The 15,270-nt window shown below is 38.2% G+C and overlaps 2 protein-coding genes across 4 annotated transcripts in view; one reads left to right on the top strand and one right to left on the bottom strand.

The window, feature by feature from the left end:
- Positions 1 to 15,270, bottom strand: part of LOC117782957 — a 51,278-nt gene that overhangs the window by 11,358 nt on the left and 24,650 nt on the right. For all 3 annotated transcript variants that reach the window (XM_034620076.1, XM_034620077.1, XM_034620078.1), the window contains exon 4: positions 1,125 to 1,950. In XM_034620076.1, the coding sequence (XP_034475967.1) occupies positions 1,125 to 1,848 (724 nt within the window). In that variant the 5' untranslated portion in view covers positions 1,849 to 1,950. The remainder of the gene's footprint in view (positions 1 to 1,124; positions 1,951 to 15,270) is intronic.
- On the top strand, positions 14 to 1,013 carry LOC117785755. The gene has a single exon (XM_034623972.1). It carries the CDS (start codon positions 14 to 16, stop codon positions 851 to 853), a length of 840 nt encoding a protein of 279 aa, XP_034479863.1. The 3' UTR covers positions 854 to 1,013.

The following is a 15,270-nucleotide window of genomic DNA, read 5'->3' as shown; positions in this document are numbered from 1 at the left end:
AATTTACACGGAGATGGTTGGGCTTTGTTTGCTATTGTTGGCATTGCTGTTGGCCAAGTCACAGGCTGTTGGCTTTAATTATAATCTACCCAAAGCCGTGTTGGAGCAGTTGAGCGGTTCGAGTATTCAATTCGATGCTTGGACGCGGGATTTAGGTAAGAATCTCAATACGGAGCAACAACAGCGATTGGCTTGGAATGTGCGATTTCTGGAGATGCCCAGAAGTGCATCAGAATTGAGGCAATTGCAGCAACAATTGAGTCCCAGCAATGTTAACCAAAATCCGCTCAAGCTCTGGCTTTGGATAAGTTTCTACTGGCAACTGCGGCGTTCACATCGACTGGACAAGGACAACATGTTGCTGCCACACTTTGTGTTGACCCTGCGACAGCTGCAACAGCAGACACAATTCGAGAACGATCAACTGCAGAATATGTTGCAGAGTTTGCCGCGATTTCTCATCGACTTGGTGACAAGTCGTTGGTTATGCCTAAAACATGACAGAGATCAAGTTTATCTATTGCCGGGAGGTGCATTGCAACTGGGCGCCAATAGCAACTGCAGCATGTGGCAAGTGCAACGGGTTGAGGAACCTAAGTACTTTCTACGTCTGCAGAATGCATGCGAGGAGCATTCAACTTGGTTCGTCAACATGTTGCACACAGACACACACTTTCAGACATACATGTTGCTGGATGCAAACAGCGACAATGTCAACATTGTGTGCCTGCAACATGGAAACGTTCACCTGGAGCAGGCAAGGGGATGGAACAAGGATTGCCAATGGCAGCTCAATGATTGCACACAATTGCCAACATTTCTCAATAAAAACAAAAGGAATCGAAATACTTAAAAAGTGGGACTTTAAAAAAACGTAAAATTTCAGAATGAATTTGTTTTTTATAGGCTTAAACTTGAGCAATTGCACCCAATAAAACAGGGAAATTAAATGAATAAATCTATAAAAATGCAAAGATCGTTCAATATAACCGATAATTTGTAATAATATAATAATATATGAACAAATAAAATAAACAATGAAGTGATTTTTACTAATTATACGTTGATCTTTCTCTGGACATTCTCACATATTTATATAGAGATAATTTTAAGTTTTTACTTACCAGGAGCTAGGGAGATGTTGCTGCCTCCAGACTTATCATATAGACAACTGTTTGAGGCAGATGTTGCATTTTGATGCAGACGCTGTGCCATGTATTGCTGATAATGTTGCTGCTGCTGCTGCTGATGTTGCTGCTGGGCGCCAGCAATATTGCTGCTGCTCGCGTAGCTAAGCAGAAATGTTGCTGTGCCTGCATTGTTGACATTGTTGCCCAGTTTATTGGGCACATAAATGGTTGGTTGCTGTTGTTGTTGTTGCTGCTGCTGATGTTGTTGCTGTTGTTGTTGTCTGTGCAAATTGTTGCTGGTCTCTTGCAGCGAGAGCATTGATATCGCTGAAGGCGTTTGACGTCCACTTAGCAGGCAAGTGGGCGTGGCTGTTCGCAATGGTTGCTGTACATTGTTGCCAGTTGCTGCTGCTGCTGACGTTGCAGCCGTTGCTGTTGCTGTGGCGCCGCCGTTGCTGGTGAGGGTGGTGCAACTCAGGATCATGACGGGTGAGTTGTCGTGCAGATCAGGCAACGATGACGATATTGCTGTGCTGTTGGCAATGCTTTTGCTCAATTTGTTGCTGCATGTTGCCAATGCGTGAGATTTGTGCTGTTGCTTGTGGATGTTGTTGCTGTGGCAAATGTTGCTGGTCTTGCTCAACTCCTGCTCCTGCTGTTGGCCGGCTGATAAAGTGCTGTATGTGTCCGTAGATTTGCGCGTTTTAAAGAGACGCATGCTATGAACTGTTGCTGTTCTTCTTCTTCTTCTAGCTGCTACAGTTGTTGTTGTTGGTTGTGTTGTTGTTGTTGCTGCTTCTGCTGTTGTTGTTGTTGTTAGCTGCAATTGTAGGAGTGCCGCATTAGTTTTTCATTCGCATCCCGTCAAAATTAGTTAAGGCCCCAAAAACCCAATTTAAATACTATTACTCTACAGACATTTCAGTTTTCCATTTCGCCTCATTTTGCTCCGCGTTCAACGGAGCGTATAATTAACATAAATTACAGTTTTCAGGCGCGTCGAATTTTCAACGCCAATTGGCAAAAGTGAAGTGTAAAGTTGGAGTTGTTATTATTGCTGTTATTGTTGTTGCAAGCAACAAAACAAACAAACAAAATGCATTCATATAAGTATTCGTTTAGGGATATCCGAGTTTCTTTCTTTTTTCCCCCTTAGGGTATTGATTTTGACTCAGAGAAAATAGCTGAGTATTTAAGTGTGCTGTCTTAAAGCTAGTCTGTCAATTTATTATCTATCTGAATATCTATTTCATGTAAATAACTATGCAATTTTTCTCCCCATTTTAAAAATTGTGTTTTAGTTTAATTACCACGTTTTGGTGTTGTAAGTTATATAATTTCTAAATAATTTAAGTTTTTTTAAATATGCTAATGTGGTTTTCCTTAAAATATATTTAGAAACTCATGTGTAGTCTAATTATTAAGTTCGTTTTGTTTTGTTTTTTATTTTTTATTTACATGTTATAATTAGATTAACGGTGATTTGGCGAAAACTACCGAAATTTATGTTTAAAAGTGGGATGTGTAATTAAGCACACTATAGTGTATAAATATTGACTAGGTGGCAACGCTAGAAAACACGCATTCATAGGGAAAATTCACTAACAAAACAGATCGAGCGTTGCTAAATTTAGAATAGACAATAATAAACATAATGCCAGAATTTCTATTTTTATTGCAGTGTGACGAACTGATAAGAGATGCATACTTCTTATCACTGGCACAGAAAATAATTGAACATTGCAATTTGTTTCCTTGTTGACATTTTAATTGATTGTTTACATTTTCAATTGGTGGCTACGCATGGTATTAAGAGTTCACATGCGGAACTAGTTCACAAAAACAGCTTATTCGTTCTTCAAAAGTTACTTAATTTAGAAAAATCCATAATAAACTCATCTATTTATGGTTTTTATTGCACAGCGAATTGAGCTGTAAATCAGCAGGATCACTGATAGCTGATTGGAGATGTGCTGAGCTTATCATTCTTATCAGCAAAACAGAATATCCAGCGGTTCAATAAACGCATATAAGGTGATTATCAGAGAATATAAAAAAAGAATAACATAAACAAACAAATGTGTTATTAAATTTTTTCGTGTGCCATGCGATTATATAATATTTGTGTTGATGTTGTTATTGTTGTTTGCGTGTGATAAATATTTGCACTTCACTTCAACAACTGTTGGTAAATCAAGGAAAAAGTCATTTGCCGGAAGGTCAGTTAACAGCTGTCGTTTCGATAGAAAAGAATTCGATGTCTATTCGTATATACATAAATATGTACGAGTATGTAGGCGGTTGGCCAATGAACCAGGCCAATTGGTAAGCAGGCAAACAGGCAACAACGATGTCGATCATCGGCCACTTAGATGGGTAATTTAGCCAACTGCCTTTTACTTTTCAAATTAGCCAACAATCGTCAACGAATCGAACCGAAGACTAGTCAATGCTAACTTGGCTAAGCAAATGCTCAAATCGTCGAGACAGTCTTCTAGCCAACGAGTTGGCCAAGCAACTAACGTGGCCTCCAAAGTGCCTAATTGATGCGACACTTGCGTGTGCATCTATGAGCGCATTTGCTTAGATACGAGTATCTTTCGACTGCACAGTGGAGCAAATGGTTTGAGCAGTGCACGAAAAAAACTTTTCTATCTATAACAAATAAGATTTGTGAGTTTAATAAAATAAAGCTTAGAAAAATTATGCGAAGAATAATTTCAATAATTTATTTAAATTTTGCAGAAATGAGACTAATTTTACAACTTTTATTATAAAAATTTCTTAAAATTGTTTAAATATGTATATTTATATATTTAAAATATTCCATAACTTTTTTCAAATAATTTATTTATTATTGATTATATAAAAAAATATATGTTTTATATTAAATAAACTGAAATCAATACAGTCTCCGCTTGTTAGAGTATCTTTTACTTGATAAAAATTGCGTAAATCTTTAATCCACTCCATTGTCAACAATTTCACTTTGCTGTAATCATACTAGTGACCACTGTGCACTTAGACTAATCAAATGACGTCCCATGGCGCTTTGACCCGTTCCTGACTCTAGACTGTCTCTCTAGCTTCTTCTCTCTCTCTCTCTCTCTCTCTCTCTCTCTATCTCCCTCTTTCTCTCTCTCTCTCTCTGGGCTACTGTACAGCAATAATTTTGCCAATTTTATCAGACGCTTGGAGCCTTGTCTGTTTGATTTTTATGGACGCTTTTAAGCTGCGGCTCGACGTCGCCGGACAATATGTCGTCCAAATGGCCATTTAATTGGCCTTAAAGCCATTGTCGTAAATTTCGTGTGTGCACGACGACGTCTTCTAATTAATAGAGTAAAAGTATAATTTTAATGGCCTGCAAGGATTCCATCTGCATGCCCAATGGAGTCCAACGATTGTCGTAGTCACAGTCTTAGTCTTAGTCTTAGTCACTGTTGCAGTTGCAGTTGCAGTCGCAGTCGCAGTCGACGTTGACGTTGCAGTCGCTGTCGTTAGCGTTGTGGCTGCAATGACCATCTTGTTTATGGCCAAAAACCAGTTTCAAGGACGCGCCGTTGGCGCAATTCCAAGAACTTTGCCGGGCTCATTACTAAGCGAGAGAAAAAGCGAGAGAGAGAGAGAGGGAGCAAAAACGTGACTGTGATTCTCTGACTGACGACTGCTAAACTATTTTTTAAGCTGCCTCTCAGACAATCCCTATTCCCATTCTTATACTCATTTCCATTTCGAATCCCTATTCCCATTTTCTTTGTTCTTTTGATTTTTAAGCCTTTATTTTTATTATTTAAGTAAGTTTATTTTTTTTTATTATTATTAACTATTTTAACTGTTGCTCCTGGCAGAGCAACAACAGTGCCGGCTGCATAATTGTTAAATTCCTACAGCTGTGGCATGTGGCAAGTTGTGCCCGACTCTTAAGTTGCTACACTTACAGGCACACACACACACAAGGAACAAACATTGCAACATTGGATTTACCCCATGGGGTGACATATAAGTTTATGAGCAAGAGAAATCTCAATTGATCTTAATAGTATATTAAGAGTTAAACAATAAGATCGTTGTTTTATTCAAATAAAAAGTCCTTGAAAATAAATGTATTTCATTCATAAAGTGTATGCAATTAAATTTATATCACGCTCTGAAATTGCATAGATCAGCTTGCGCTTAACTTTTGGTGCTACCCTCGCTGGCTTATAGCATTAAAGGCATCCAGCAGAGTTTGCCCCTTTTGTTGCCACAAGTTTTGAGTTATTTTTTCTGTGCTTGCCTTATTTTCTTTATATTGCCTATGTGTTGGTGTGTGTTTGCGTGTGTGTGTGCTTGTGTGTACTTGTGTGTACTTCTGGCAAGTCCGCATTCTTTTAAAGGTTGCCAACTTGGCCATAATCGCCGGGCCAACAGCAGTAGAAGCCACAGCCTTTAGACCAGTTCGATGTGGACCAAAACTCACCGAAAACGAAAACCAAAACCAAAATTGAAAACCCCATAAAAAATAAGCAAACAAACAACTATAAAGATTGTATGCTAGACTGTAAAATATCCTGTGCTTTTTACAAAAACAAATACATACACTGAAGTTCTTGCATACCCATTAAAAAGCATTTACACGCATAGAACAAATGTGTATTCAAAAAATATATTGCTTAACTTCAAAGTTTGTTAGTTGATTGTTTTGAAATGTTTAAGACATTTAAAAAATATATAAGCTTGTTGAAATAATAAATTATAATTTTTAATTTATTGTTATTATAATATTTATTGCTGACACTTCAATTCCATTAAAATTACACTTATAAGTGAAGTAAACACAGATAGAATTGATTAAATTAGTTACTTTGTCTGTTACAAACGGTCTAAACTACTATTTGGCATTAACAAAAATTACAGGGTATTAAAAAAAAAACAATTGCCCGGCAGCTTTTATTGGCGCATGCGTTCAGTTTTCATTTTCGTTTTGCGCCCACATTTTTAACTGCATATGTTGCTGTTTTTGTTGTTGTTGCTGTTGCCGCTGTTGTCGGCGAGTTTTGTGTGTCCAAAATGGTTTTTTGGCGCTTCGATACTAAACCGAAAAAAAAAAACAACAAACACTTCTAATTGCAATTTCGCAGTTATTTTATTGGCAATTTAGAGCGATGTTGCAGCAGCAGCAACAAGAGCAACAACAGCAACAGCAGCAACATGCCGATTGCAACGCTTGCAAATCTGAAAAGCTGTTGACCTTCAGCGAATTGTTGCCACCTGTTTGTTGACCAGTCCGAGATTTAGGCATCTCTTCGCGTTCCTGCTAATTAAGCATATCAGTATAATCATTATGTTGCCGCCGTGCTGTGTATGAGTCATCGAGCAGGTTGCTGGCGTGCTCAAGTTATGAAAATGTTGCTGGAATGCCGATCGACCAAGTTGCAACGCATTCTATAAATAGTTAACCTAATCAAAATGCAAGCGTGTAAGCAAAGCATTTGCAATTTGCATAGTTGTTGTTGTTGGTGCTGTTGCTGTTGCTGCGGCTGTTGCTGTTGCTGTTGATGTAGCTGCAACTGCTGCTGGCAATTAAGTTTGGCATGCACAGACATTGGTCTAAATGTCAAGGTAAATTATGATGCATTCAGCTATTACGTCTAATAGTCAAAAATGCACATGCACACGTGTGTGCAACTATTTTTAGTTGTTGCCGTTGCTGTTGCTGTTGCGAATGACAGTTCATAAACCTGCTGCTGCTGCTCCTTCTGCTGCTGTTGCTGCGGACTGGGTATATTGCTGATGTATGTCTCTGGCTGCGCCCTTTTCTACGCTAATTAAGCGAATGCTCCAACTGTGGCTTGGACTCGCAAACAGGCAAAGAAGGCACTACCAACCTGGCCAAGACCCCATTGCAACTGGCAACTGGCAACTAGCAACTAGCAACTGCTGCCGGCAACTCTCAACTGGCAACTGGCAACATTTAATCATCGCATTGCTGCAAAAATCGTATCATTAGCGTTTTTACGATTACGCGCTTTATCAAAATAGCAGCAGCAATGACAACAAAAACAACAGCAGCAACTTGCAGCAACAGTTGCTGCAGACAATCGACAAACTAATAAAATTTCAACAGTGACTCAAATCTGTATAAACTATTGTTAAAGCACATCTATCGATAGGCTATCGATATTTTTAAAAGTGATCTAAATTCAAACTTTCTTATATCACTTTAATTCAAAGCAAACAAAAACAAAAGGTAAGTTATCGATAAGTGTAACATCGATAAAAATGCTTAATTTTCTCATTCAATTAAAATGTTATCGAAAAATTTAACATCGATACAAATTCATATTATTCTCATTTAATTTCTATGATTTAACTTTCAGTTCTGCACCACTGTGCGCCACTTGATTAAATATTTTGTGTCTTTTCTGTGGAAAAATTGCAGAGTTGCAGACGCCGACAACAACAACAGCAACACAACCACTTGCTGCAGCTGCAACTTATAAAAAGCAAAAAAAAAAGAGAAAAAAAAGTGAAGGCTGAACAAAAATTCTAATCAGTGCTATCAGCAAGCAAGTTGCTGGTTGCTGGTTGCCGCTGTCGCCGTTGCCGTTGCTGCCGTTGTTGCTGCTGCTGCTGTGGAAGACAACATTGTCGCTGCTAGCGCACGTACATGTAATTTTTTTAATTGCATACAACAATTTAGAAATTGGTGCAGCTAAGCAATTTTGTTGTAGGCAGCAACAAATACTTGCAACAGCAACAGCAGCAACTCTAGCAGCAGCAGCAGCAACAGCAACTGTTTGTAGCAAGTTGACAATTAGATTTAATGGCTGCTTGAAGCACACCTACAACACGATTGATTGATGTTGCATAAGCTGAGCAGATAACGGTTTATAGCGAGAGACAGAAAGAGAGAGAGAGAGAGAGAGAGAGAGAGAAAGAGAGAGTAAACTGTGAGCAACTGTTGCTGGTAAGCTTATACTTTTACTGCTGTTGCTGTTGTTGTTGGTGGCAAGCACATGTCGCATTGACATTCAAGGATGCAACATCCTCTGGCAGTAACTCAACACCAACACAACACCAACGCACACACACACATACACAACATGTGCGGCAATAACAACAAAAGCAAAAGCAAAGGCAAAGGCAACATTTGTTGCCTCACTTAATCAGGTGTTGCGACTGATCCGCAACGACAATTACACACAAGTTGCTGATGCCTCATCTGCTGTTGTTGCTGTCGCTTGTAGCAATTATGCCATGAACTTGTTCTGACTGCACTGCACAACAGCAACACGCTCTGAAATGACAATTTCATTTCAAGTTGCTGCTGCCAACAGCAACAGCAACAGCAACAACAACAACAACTCAGGTTGTTCAACTCACAACTAACAACATGGTCATAGTTTCATGACTTGTCATTAGTTAATGCATATGTGCGTTGCCCCAACACTGAGTGTGGTAATCAGTGGGCCTAGAACCTCAATTATATGCAACAGCAACAACAGCAACAACAACACGTCTACTTTTGGGGTTGATCACTGATTGCTGATCGTTGATCGTAGATCGTTTATCGTTGATTGTTGCTGCTGTTGTTATAAATAGTTGTTGTTGTTGCAGTTGCGACTCGTTATTTAGCTATGAGTGTGAGCGGGAGATTCATAGCCAAGTGTTGGCATGCTTTTGTGAGTCAGTGTTGCTGGCAATCAGTTGTGAAAAGTAAAAAATTCAACGCGTTTCATTTTTGATGACATCTTTGATTCACAGATACACTCATTCAGTCTGTGTTGTATTCATTGTATTCACTGTGGTCTAAACTCGACATTTTTGTCACACTTCCCTTTTACGCTCATTTTTTGACACCTCAATGATTTTGTGTGTCAGACCATAATTAAACAAAGACAACAACAACAATGACCACACTCGACACTAAAACAATAAACAATTTACGACAACAACAACAACAATAACAGTTTTAAGTGGCCATAACTGGACAATTTCAAAAGTTGTCACTTTTCACTTTTTTTTGCTCTCTTCTGTTGCTGACAGCAATTCAAGATCTTGACTCAAGCGGCAGCAACAGCGACAGCAACTGTTGCTGACAACTACGAAGTCTGTCAGCTGCTGTCAATGCTGGTGTTATTTACTAATTGCAGCCACTGTCGCTGTTCTGCAATATAACACAAACACAATAAATAATTTAATTTCTGGATTATTTATTTATTTGAATTTTATTAAAATTTATTTTTCAGCCCCTTTCTTACAAAATTAATTCTAAAATCGTAATTTCAAATTTATAATATAAAAAATTTGTGTAACAAATATTTTTACTATTGCTATTTTTTTTTATATAATTGTAAAGTTTACTTAATAATTATTTTATATAATATCGACTAAAAGCAGTCAAAAAATATTATACAAGATGAAAACTAAATATGAAAATTTTCAGTGAACAGTTATATTATTTAAGATTTTTTGTTTACAATATTTTTATTTTTTTCTCTGTGGAAATTCCTACTAGCTATTTTATTGAATATTGCAGTTTTTCGCTTGTCTTTTAATTTAAACAAAAAACACACCAATCAATATATTGACTTTTGTAATTAAGCTAAAAGCGTTGCCAGATTGTTGCTGTTAATTTATTTGTTAGCTTCTTAATTATAAAAGTTGTCATCGATAGTCGTATTTGAAATGTTTAAAGTACAGCAATTGCAACTGTTGCTGTTACCCTTATTAAAAAGAGGCTAAATAAGTCAACAATGGACATCAGGGACAGCAGCAATAACAGACACTAACAACGACAACGACAACAACAGCAGCAACAGCGACAACAACAACTACAACAACAACATGTTAAAGCATTCTGCGTTCATTGCTCGTTTGTTTGCCACTCGAGGCGAAAGCAATTTCCTTGGAAAATTGCTGGACAAGACGCAGGCCAATGGCATCGTCATCATCCTCAGCAACATCCTCAACCCCATCACCATCGTCATCGTCATCGTCATCGGCGTCATTGGAAAGAGTTGCCTCGAGTTCTACGCAGCAGCAGAAGCGCTTCATCAATTTTTATCGATGAAGACCCATTTGGTTGATAACTCCATTTGTGGCAAATGTTGAGCACGCGCGTTTTGTAGTTAGTGTTGATGTTGTTGTTATTGCTGTTGTTGCCGTTAGTAAATTTCGCGCGAAAAACGCCAAAGTTATTGTTGTTGCTGTTGCAGCAGCACTGGCAGCAACAGCAGTAGTAGTTGCCATTGTAAAAGGCAAACGCACGTGTTGCAATGCACGCTATGAGGATGTTGCTGCCGTAACAGTTGCTGTTGCAGTTGCCAGTTGGCCGCTGTTGCTTTGACCGTTTAGTCCAAACTTGGTAAATTGTTTTGTTGAGCTCTGCGCATTGTTGTTGCTGTTGTTGTTATTGTTGTTGGCCTTTCTTTTCTTACTGTTGTTGCTGCTGCTGCTGCTGTTTCTGCTTATGGAGCTGCGAGTGAGAGTTGCATACTAATGCGACTTTGACTTTGTTTGCTTTTTGTTTTCAGTAATTTTAATTACTGCATTGCTGGGCAGGCTGAAGCACGTCAAGAAATTAGCATTGATTTGGCACAATTTACATATCAAAGTCGGCAGCAGCAACAGCAACAGCAGCAGCAGCAACAGGCGATGCAAACTTCCTGCCATATCAATTGCAACAGCAACAGCAACAGCAGCAACAGTCGCTTCATCTTTTGCCGGTTGATGGCAGCAGATGTTGCAGATGTTGTTGGGTCAAAAGCAATGTCCAACGTGTCCAAGTCTTCTGACCAACAAGCTGCCATTTACAGAGCGTGTTGTGCCCGTTGTGATGGGGCAGCAGTTGTTGTTGTTGTTGTTGCTGTTGCAGTTGCTGATGCTGCTGCTGCTGCTGTTGCTGCTGCTGTTGAGTCCATTGGCCTCATGCTGTTTGCTTGCACCACTTTTTTGTTCCAACTGCCGCATTACGTGTTGCTGTCGTGCTGCTGCTGCTGCTGTTGTTGTTGTTATTCTTGTTGCTGCTGTGCGAGTGCTCATTGCACTGGCCACTTTTTCAGTGGGTATTAAAATTACTTGGCATGTAATTAGTTTGCTTTTTATACCCTTTTGGCCAGATCACTCGCTGCGTGTGGCCCCAAAACGTTTGAACGTTCGTAATGATCCCTGGATGCGACATGTTGCTGTTGTGGCAGTTGCTGCCGTTGCATGTTGTTGTTACTTGTTGTTGTCTGCAAGCTAGAGGTGTTATTTTTATGGCTTTATAATGTGACTCAGTTGTTGTTGCTGCTGAGTTGTTGTTGCTGAGCTGTTGTTGCTGTCGCTGCTATTGCCTGACCCGTTACGAGAAACATCCATCAATTGACTGAGAGTGCAATTAACAGAAAGGACGACGAAATGAGGCGAAGCCGTTGAAATTGAGATATAGAAAGGTAAAGAAGGGAAAAAAGCAAGTGCAGAGAGAGTAATAATAAACAGAGAAAGGAATACTGACAATTGTAGACAAAGAAATATAGACAAAGAAAGAATGACAGACTGAGAAATATTGAGAAAGAGACAGAGCTCTTCTATTCTCGAAGAGCAAAGATAGGGACAAAAATGGAAAGGATTATTTGCCTCTTTGATTATTCAGCATTCTCAATATCTTCATATTCAGCATCATTATGATCAGCATCATAATCATTATTACGATCATAATGAAGATCTCTGTCCAACACAATTGTCTCAGCTTCCGTTTGTGCCACTTTTCATGGAACAATTCGTTTTTCTCCATTTGAGCTCAAAATTATTGTGATTATATCAGACTCGTTGCTGTTGTTGTTGTTGCTGTTGTGAACTGTGCACCTGTTGCACTTGTGTTTGTTGTTGTTATTATTGCTGTTCTTGTAAGCAACAGCAACTAGCGAGACTTGAGATATTAAAATCGCATTTGCAGCGAGATTTATTGGATCATTTGTCGAGCTCTTTGTTTAACATACAAATGTTAATTGTTAAGTTGATGCAGCTGCAGTTGTTAGCGTTGTTATTATTGCTGTTGTTGTAGCTGTTATAATTATTATTGTTGCTGTTGTAAATTCTGTAAACAAATATGTGCTAGACACTTTTGATGTTCAAGTTCGTTGCCTAAGTCATTCGTTTGCATAGAGCAATAACAACAACAACAACAACTTTAGGCTCATCTCTATTTGGGTCATCTCTGTTGTTGTTGTTGTTGCTGTCGCACCCAAAATGCTGCCAAGTTGAAGGCGGGGGCAGACATATCAGCGACTGTTGCATGCATCGTAAACACGCAATCGAAACAACCAAACAACAACAACAACAACAAGCACTGCACGTGAGCGTTGAACAATGAGCTTAACATTTATTTCGATTTCGGAATGGGCTGAAATAAAAGTCTTGCATAAAGTGCGCTCACTCAAGTGTTTTAATACCCAATAAAACCAAAAAAAAAAAACAAAAAAAAAACACAGAAACATAAATGGAAACAGAAACAGAAATAATAATAATAATAATAATAATAATAAAACTGAAACTGTAAGAAAATTCCATTTTGGGGTCTTTGCAACAACCCACAGCTCGATTTCGATCTCAACTGTATTTATTACATACATACAGTCTGTCAGGTAATTGTTTTGACAACATAAAAATATCATATGACTGTTTTTTATTTATTTTTAATACTTTACTGCCAATAAATTTGATTAATTCTTTGTTCTTTTAATTGTTAATTTACAAAATAATATAATAAAATATTCAAAATCTTAATGTTAATTTTGAATTTAACTGCACGGATATAAAATATTAAAAAGCTTAAACATAAATAAATGAATTGTATATAATTCGTGAAATTTTAGTTAAAAATCTCATTGAATAATTTTATTATTTAAGACTTGTCGACTGTTTTAGTTAAATAACAAAATTATTAATTAATTAAAAAATAAAATACTAAGAAAAGATTTGTTTACTTGGTCAAAACAATTACTTGAGTAACTGTGTATTGCTTAAGATATTTCTATCTCTGCTTTACTCTCACTCACTCTTTCTGTTTGTTTGTCTGACCTTCAAAAAGCGCCAAGAGATCAAATATTTGTGTCTGGAACACGCCCCAAAAAAAAAGGCAGCCGCCCAAAAAGTGACTTGAGTTCTTCACGACAGACAACAGACGCAATCCATCAAAGTTGTTGTTGCTGCTGCTATTGCTAATGTTGCTGCTGCTGTTGTTGTTAGTGCTGTTGTTATGGCCCAAAGGCAACAGCAGCAAACATCAGCAACAAGTAATAATATTTGTGCAAAGTGTTAAGGCCACAAAAGCGCAGACAGTAGCAACAGCCGTAGACAGAGGCAGCAACACAGTAGCTATTGCTGTTGTTGCAACATACACACAGGAACAACAACAACAACAAGCAGCAACCAGCAACTGGACAGGATCAACAGGCGGTTGGCTTAGATGGTGGATGCCATAGACGACAACGTTTTGTTTTAATTTACTCGATGCCGCCGCCGTCAACATTGTTGTTGCTGTTGTAGTTGTTGCTGCTGTTGTTGTTGCTGGGTTTCCTGTTTAGATAGTTTTTGTGATTTGATGTGATACACCTTCATGTTGCAAGCAGCGAGGCTGGGGCAGCCACTTTGATGTACGTACACTTTGAAATGTTGTTGATGAGTACGCGAGATATTTAAAGATTGCAGCAACAAATGCGCCAACAGCGACGCCGACTGCAGCAGCGCTGTAGCGGCAGAGCGATGGCGTTGGTGTTGACTGAAGACTCTCAAGCTGCAACTTTGGCTCTGACTATGACTCTGACTCTGGCTTATATAATAAATTTAAATGCACGCCTGCCTGGACACTTGCATGGACAGCCCCACAGTGAGACAGTCGGACAGTTGGACAGTCGGACAGTTGGACAGTGGGACAGTGGGGCGGATGCAACAAGCTTTCCAAGCAGTTTACCTGACTGACTTGCCCGCCTCAGATAGTTGAAGGCGGCGCTGCACAGTGGCACAAATATAATATAGCAAATGTGAATATAAGCGTAAAAACTATTTTATAAGGAAAAGTTATTTGCAGACCAAATTTTAGCAATGGAAAACTTTATTGTGCTTTAAGTTATTAAATTTTTGAATTAAAATCTTATTTTTAGTAATAATAAACTACCATCAGCTGCAGCTAAAATGTAGCTAATTAAGTAATATTTATATATTTTTATAAGCTTACCAAATTAGCATGAAAATTGATTAATTAAAAAATAGATACAATCGGTTGAAACATGATAAAATCTCTTACAATAATATAACTATAAATGCACTTGGTTGAAAAATTAAAAGATGCACAAATGGATGACAAAGATATATATTTTTTAAATTTACAGATACTTCTGTTAATTTTAAGTGTATAAATTTTCAGATTTTAGGAACATCTGAAGGCAAAAAAATCTAGAGCTTGCGTAGAGTTTTAAAAGTTTCATTAAAGTTGACTAAATTATGTTACAACTATTTTATCTAAGACAGAAGTTTTATCAAGAAAACTAGTACCTATTAAAAAAGTCCGATTTTATTATACTTTTTAAATAAAATAAATCAGATAATATCTACAAGAAAAATAAAGTTTTCCAAGCAAAAAAGTAGCAATATACCTAATTGATCTATTTAAAAAAAATATATCTTTTGTTGTGTTGCTCCACTGTGCGCAGTTCACTGTTACTTTGCTTGCTGGCTAGTGGTAGTTGTTGTTGCTGTTGTTCTTGGTGCTGTGGCTTGTGTTAAGCTGACACTTAGCTAGCGACTAAGAGATATTCATTAAAATTGCCATGAGCAATTGCATAACGTATGTGTAACAACAGCAACAACATAGCAACAAATGAGAGAGGGAGAGAGACGCCGAAAATATAAACAATTTAGAATTAAGTTAGTTAAGCCAAACAATTAAATCAATTAAGCACATACATACGTCGTATGAAGGCAACTCTAAACTGGCCCTGAGATTGTTGGTTGCAGACTTTAAATTAAGGAGGAGGAGAGCAAGGGAGGGGGGGGGGGGGCTGGAGAAGGGGCAGGGGAAGTCGGCCTGGTTCTGGGCCGCTTGGACTCTGAGTCTGCAAGTTGGTGACGCCCAAAAGGCCAAGTCACGGCCGCCAATGGCAATTATAGAGCA

This window comes from Drosophila innubila (assembly GCF_004354385.1).
Source record: "Drosophila innubila isolate TH190305 chromosome 2R unlocalized genomic scaffold, UK_Dinn_1.0 1_C_2R, whole genome shotgun sequence".
NCBI classification, from domain to species: Eukaryota; Metazoa; Arthropoda; class Insecta; order Diptera; family Drosophilidae; genus Drosophila; species Drosophila innubila.
The sequence above is the reverse complement of the archived record's forward strand: the minus strand, read 5'-3'. Positions and strand labels throughout refer to the sequence as shown.

Bases quoted from the DNA above. Each gene is read 5' to 3' on its own strand.
- LOC117785755 (XM_034623972.1), top strand. From the start codon at position 14: ATGGTTGGGCTTTGTTTGCTATTGTTGGCATTGCTGTTGGCCAAGTCA.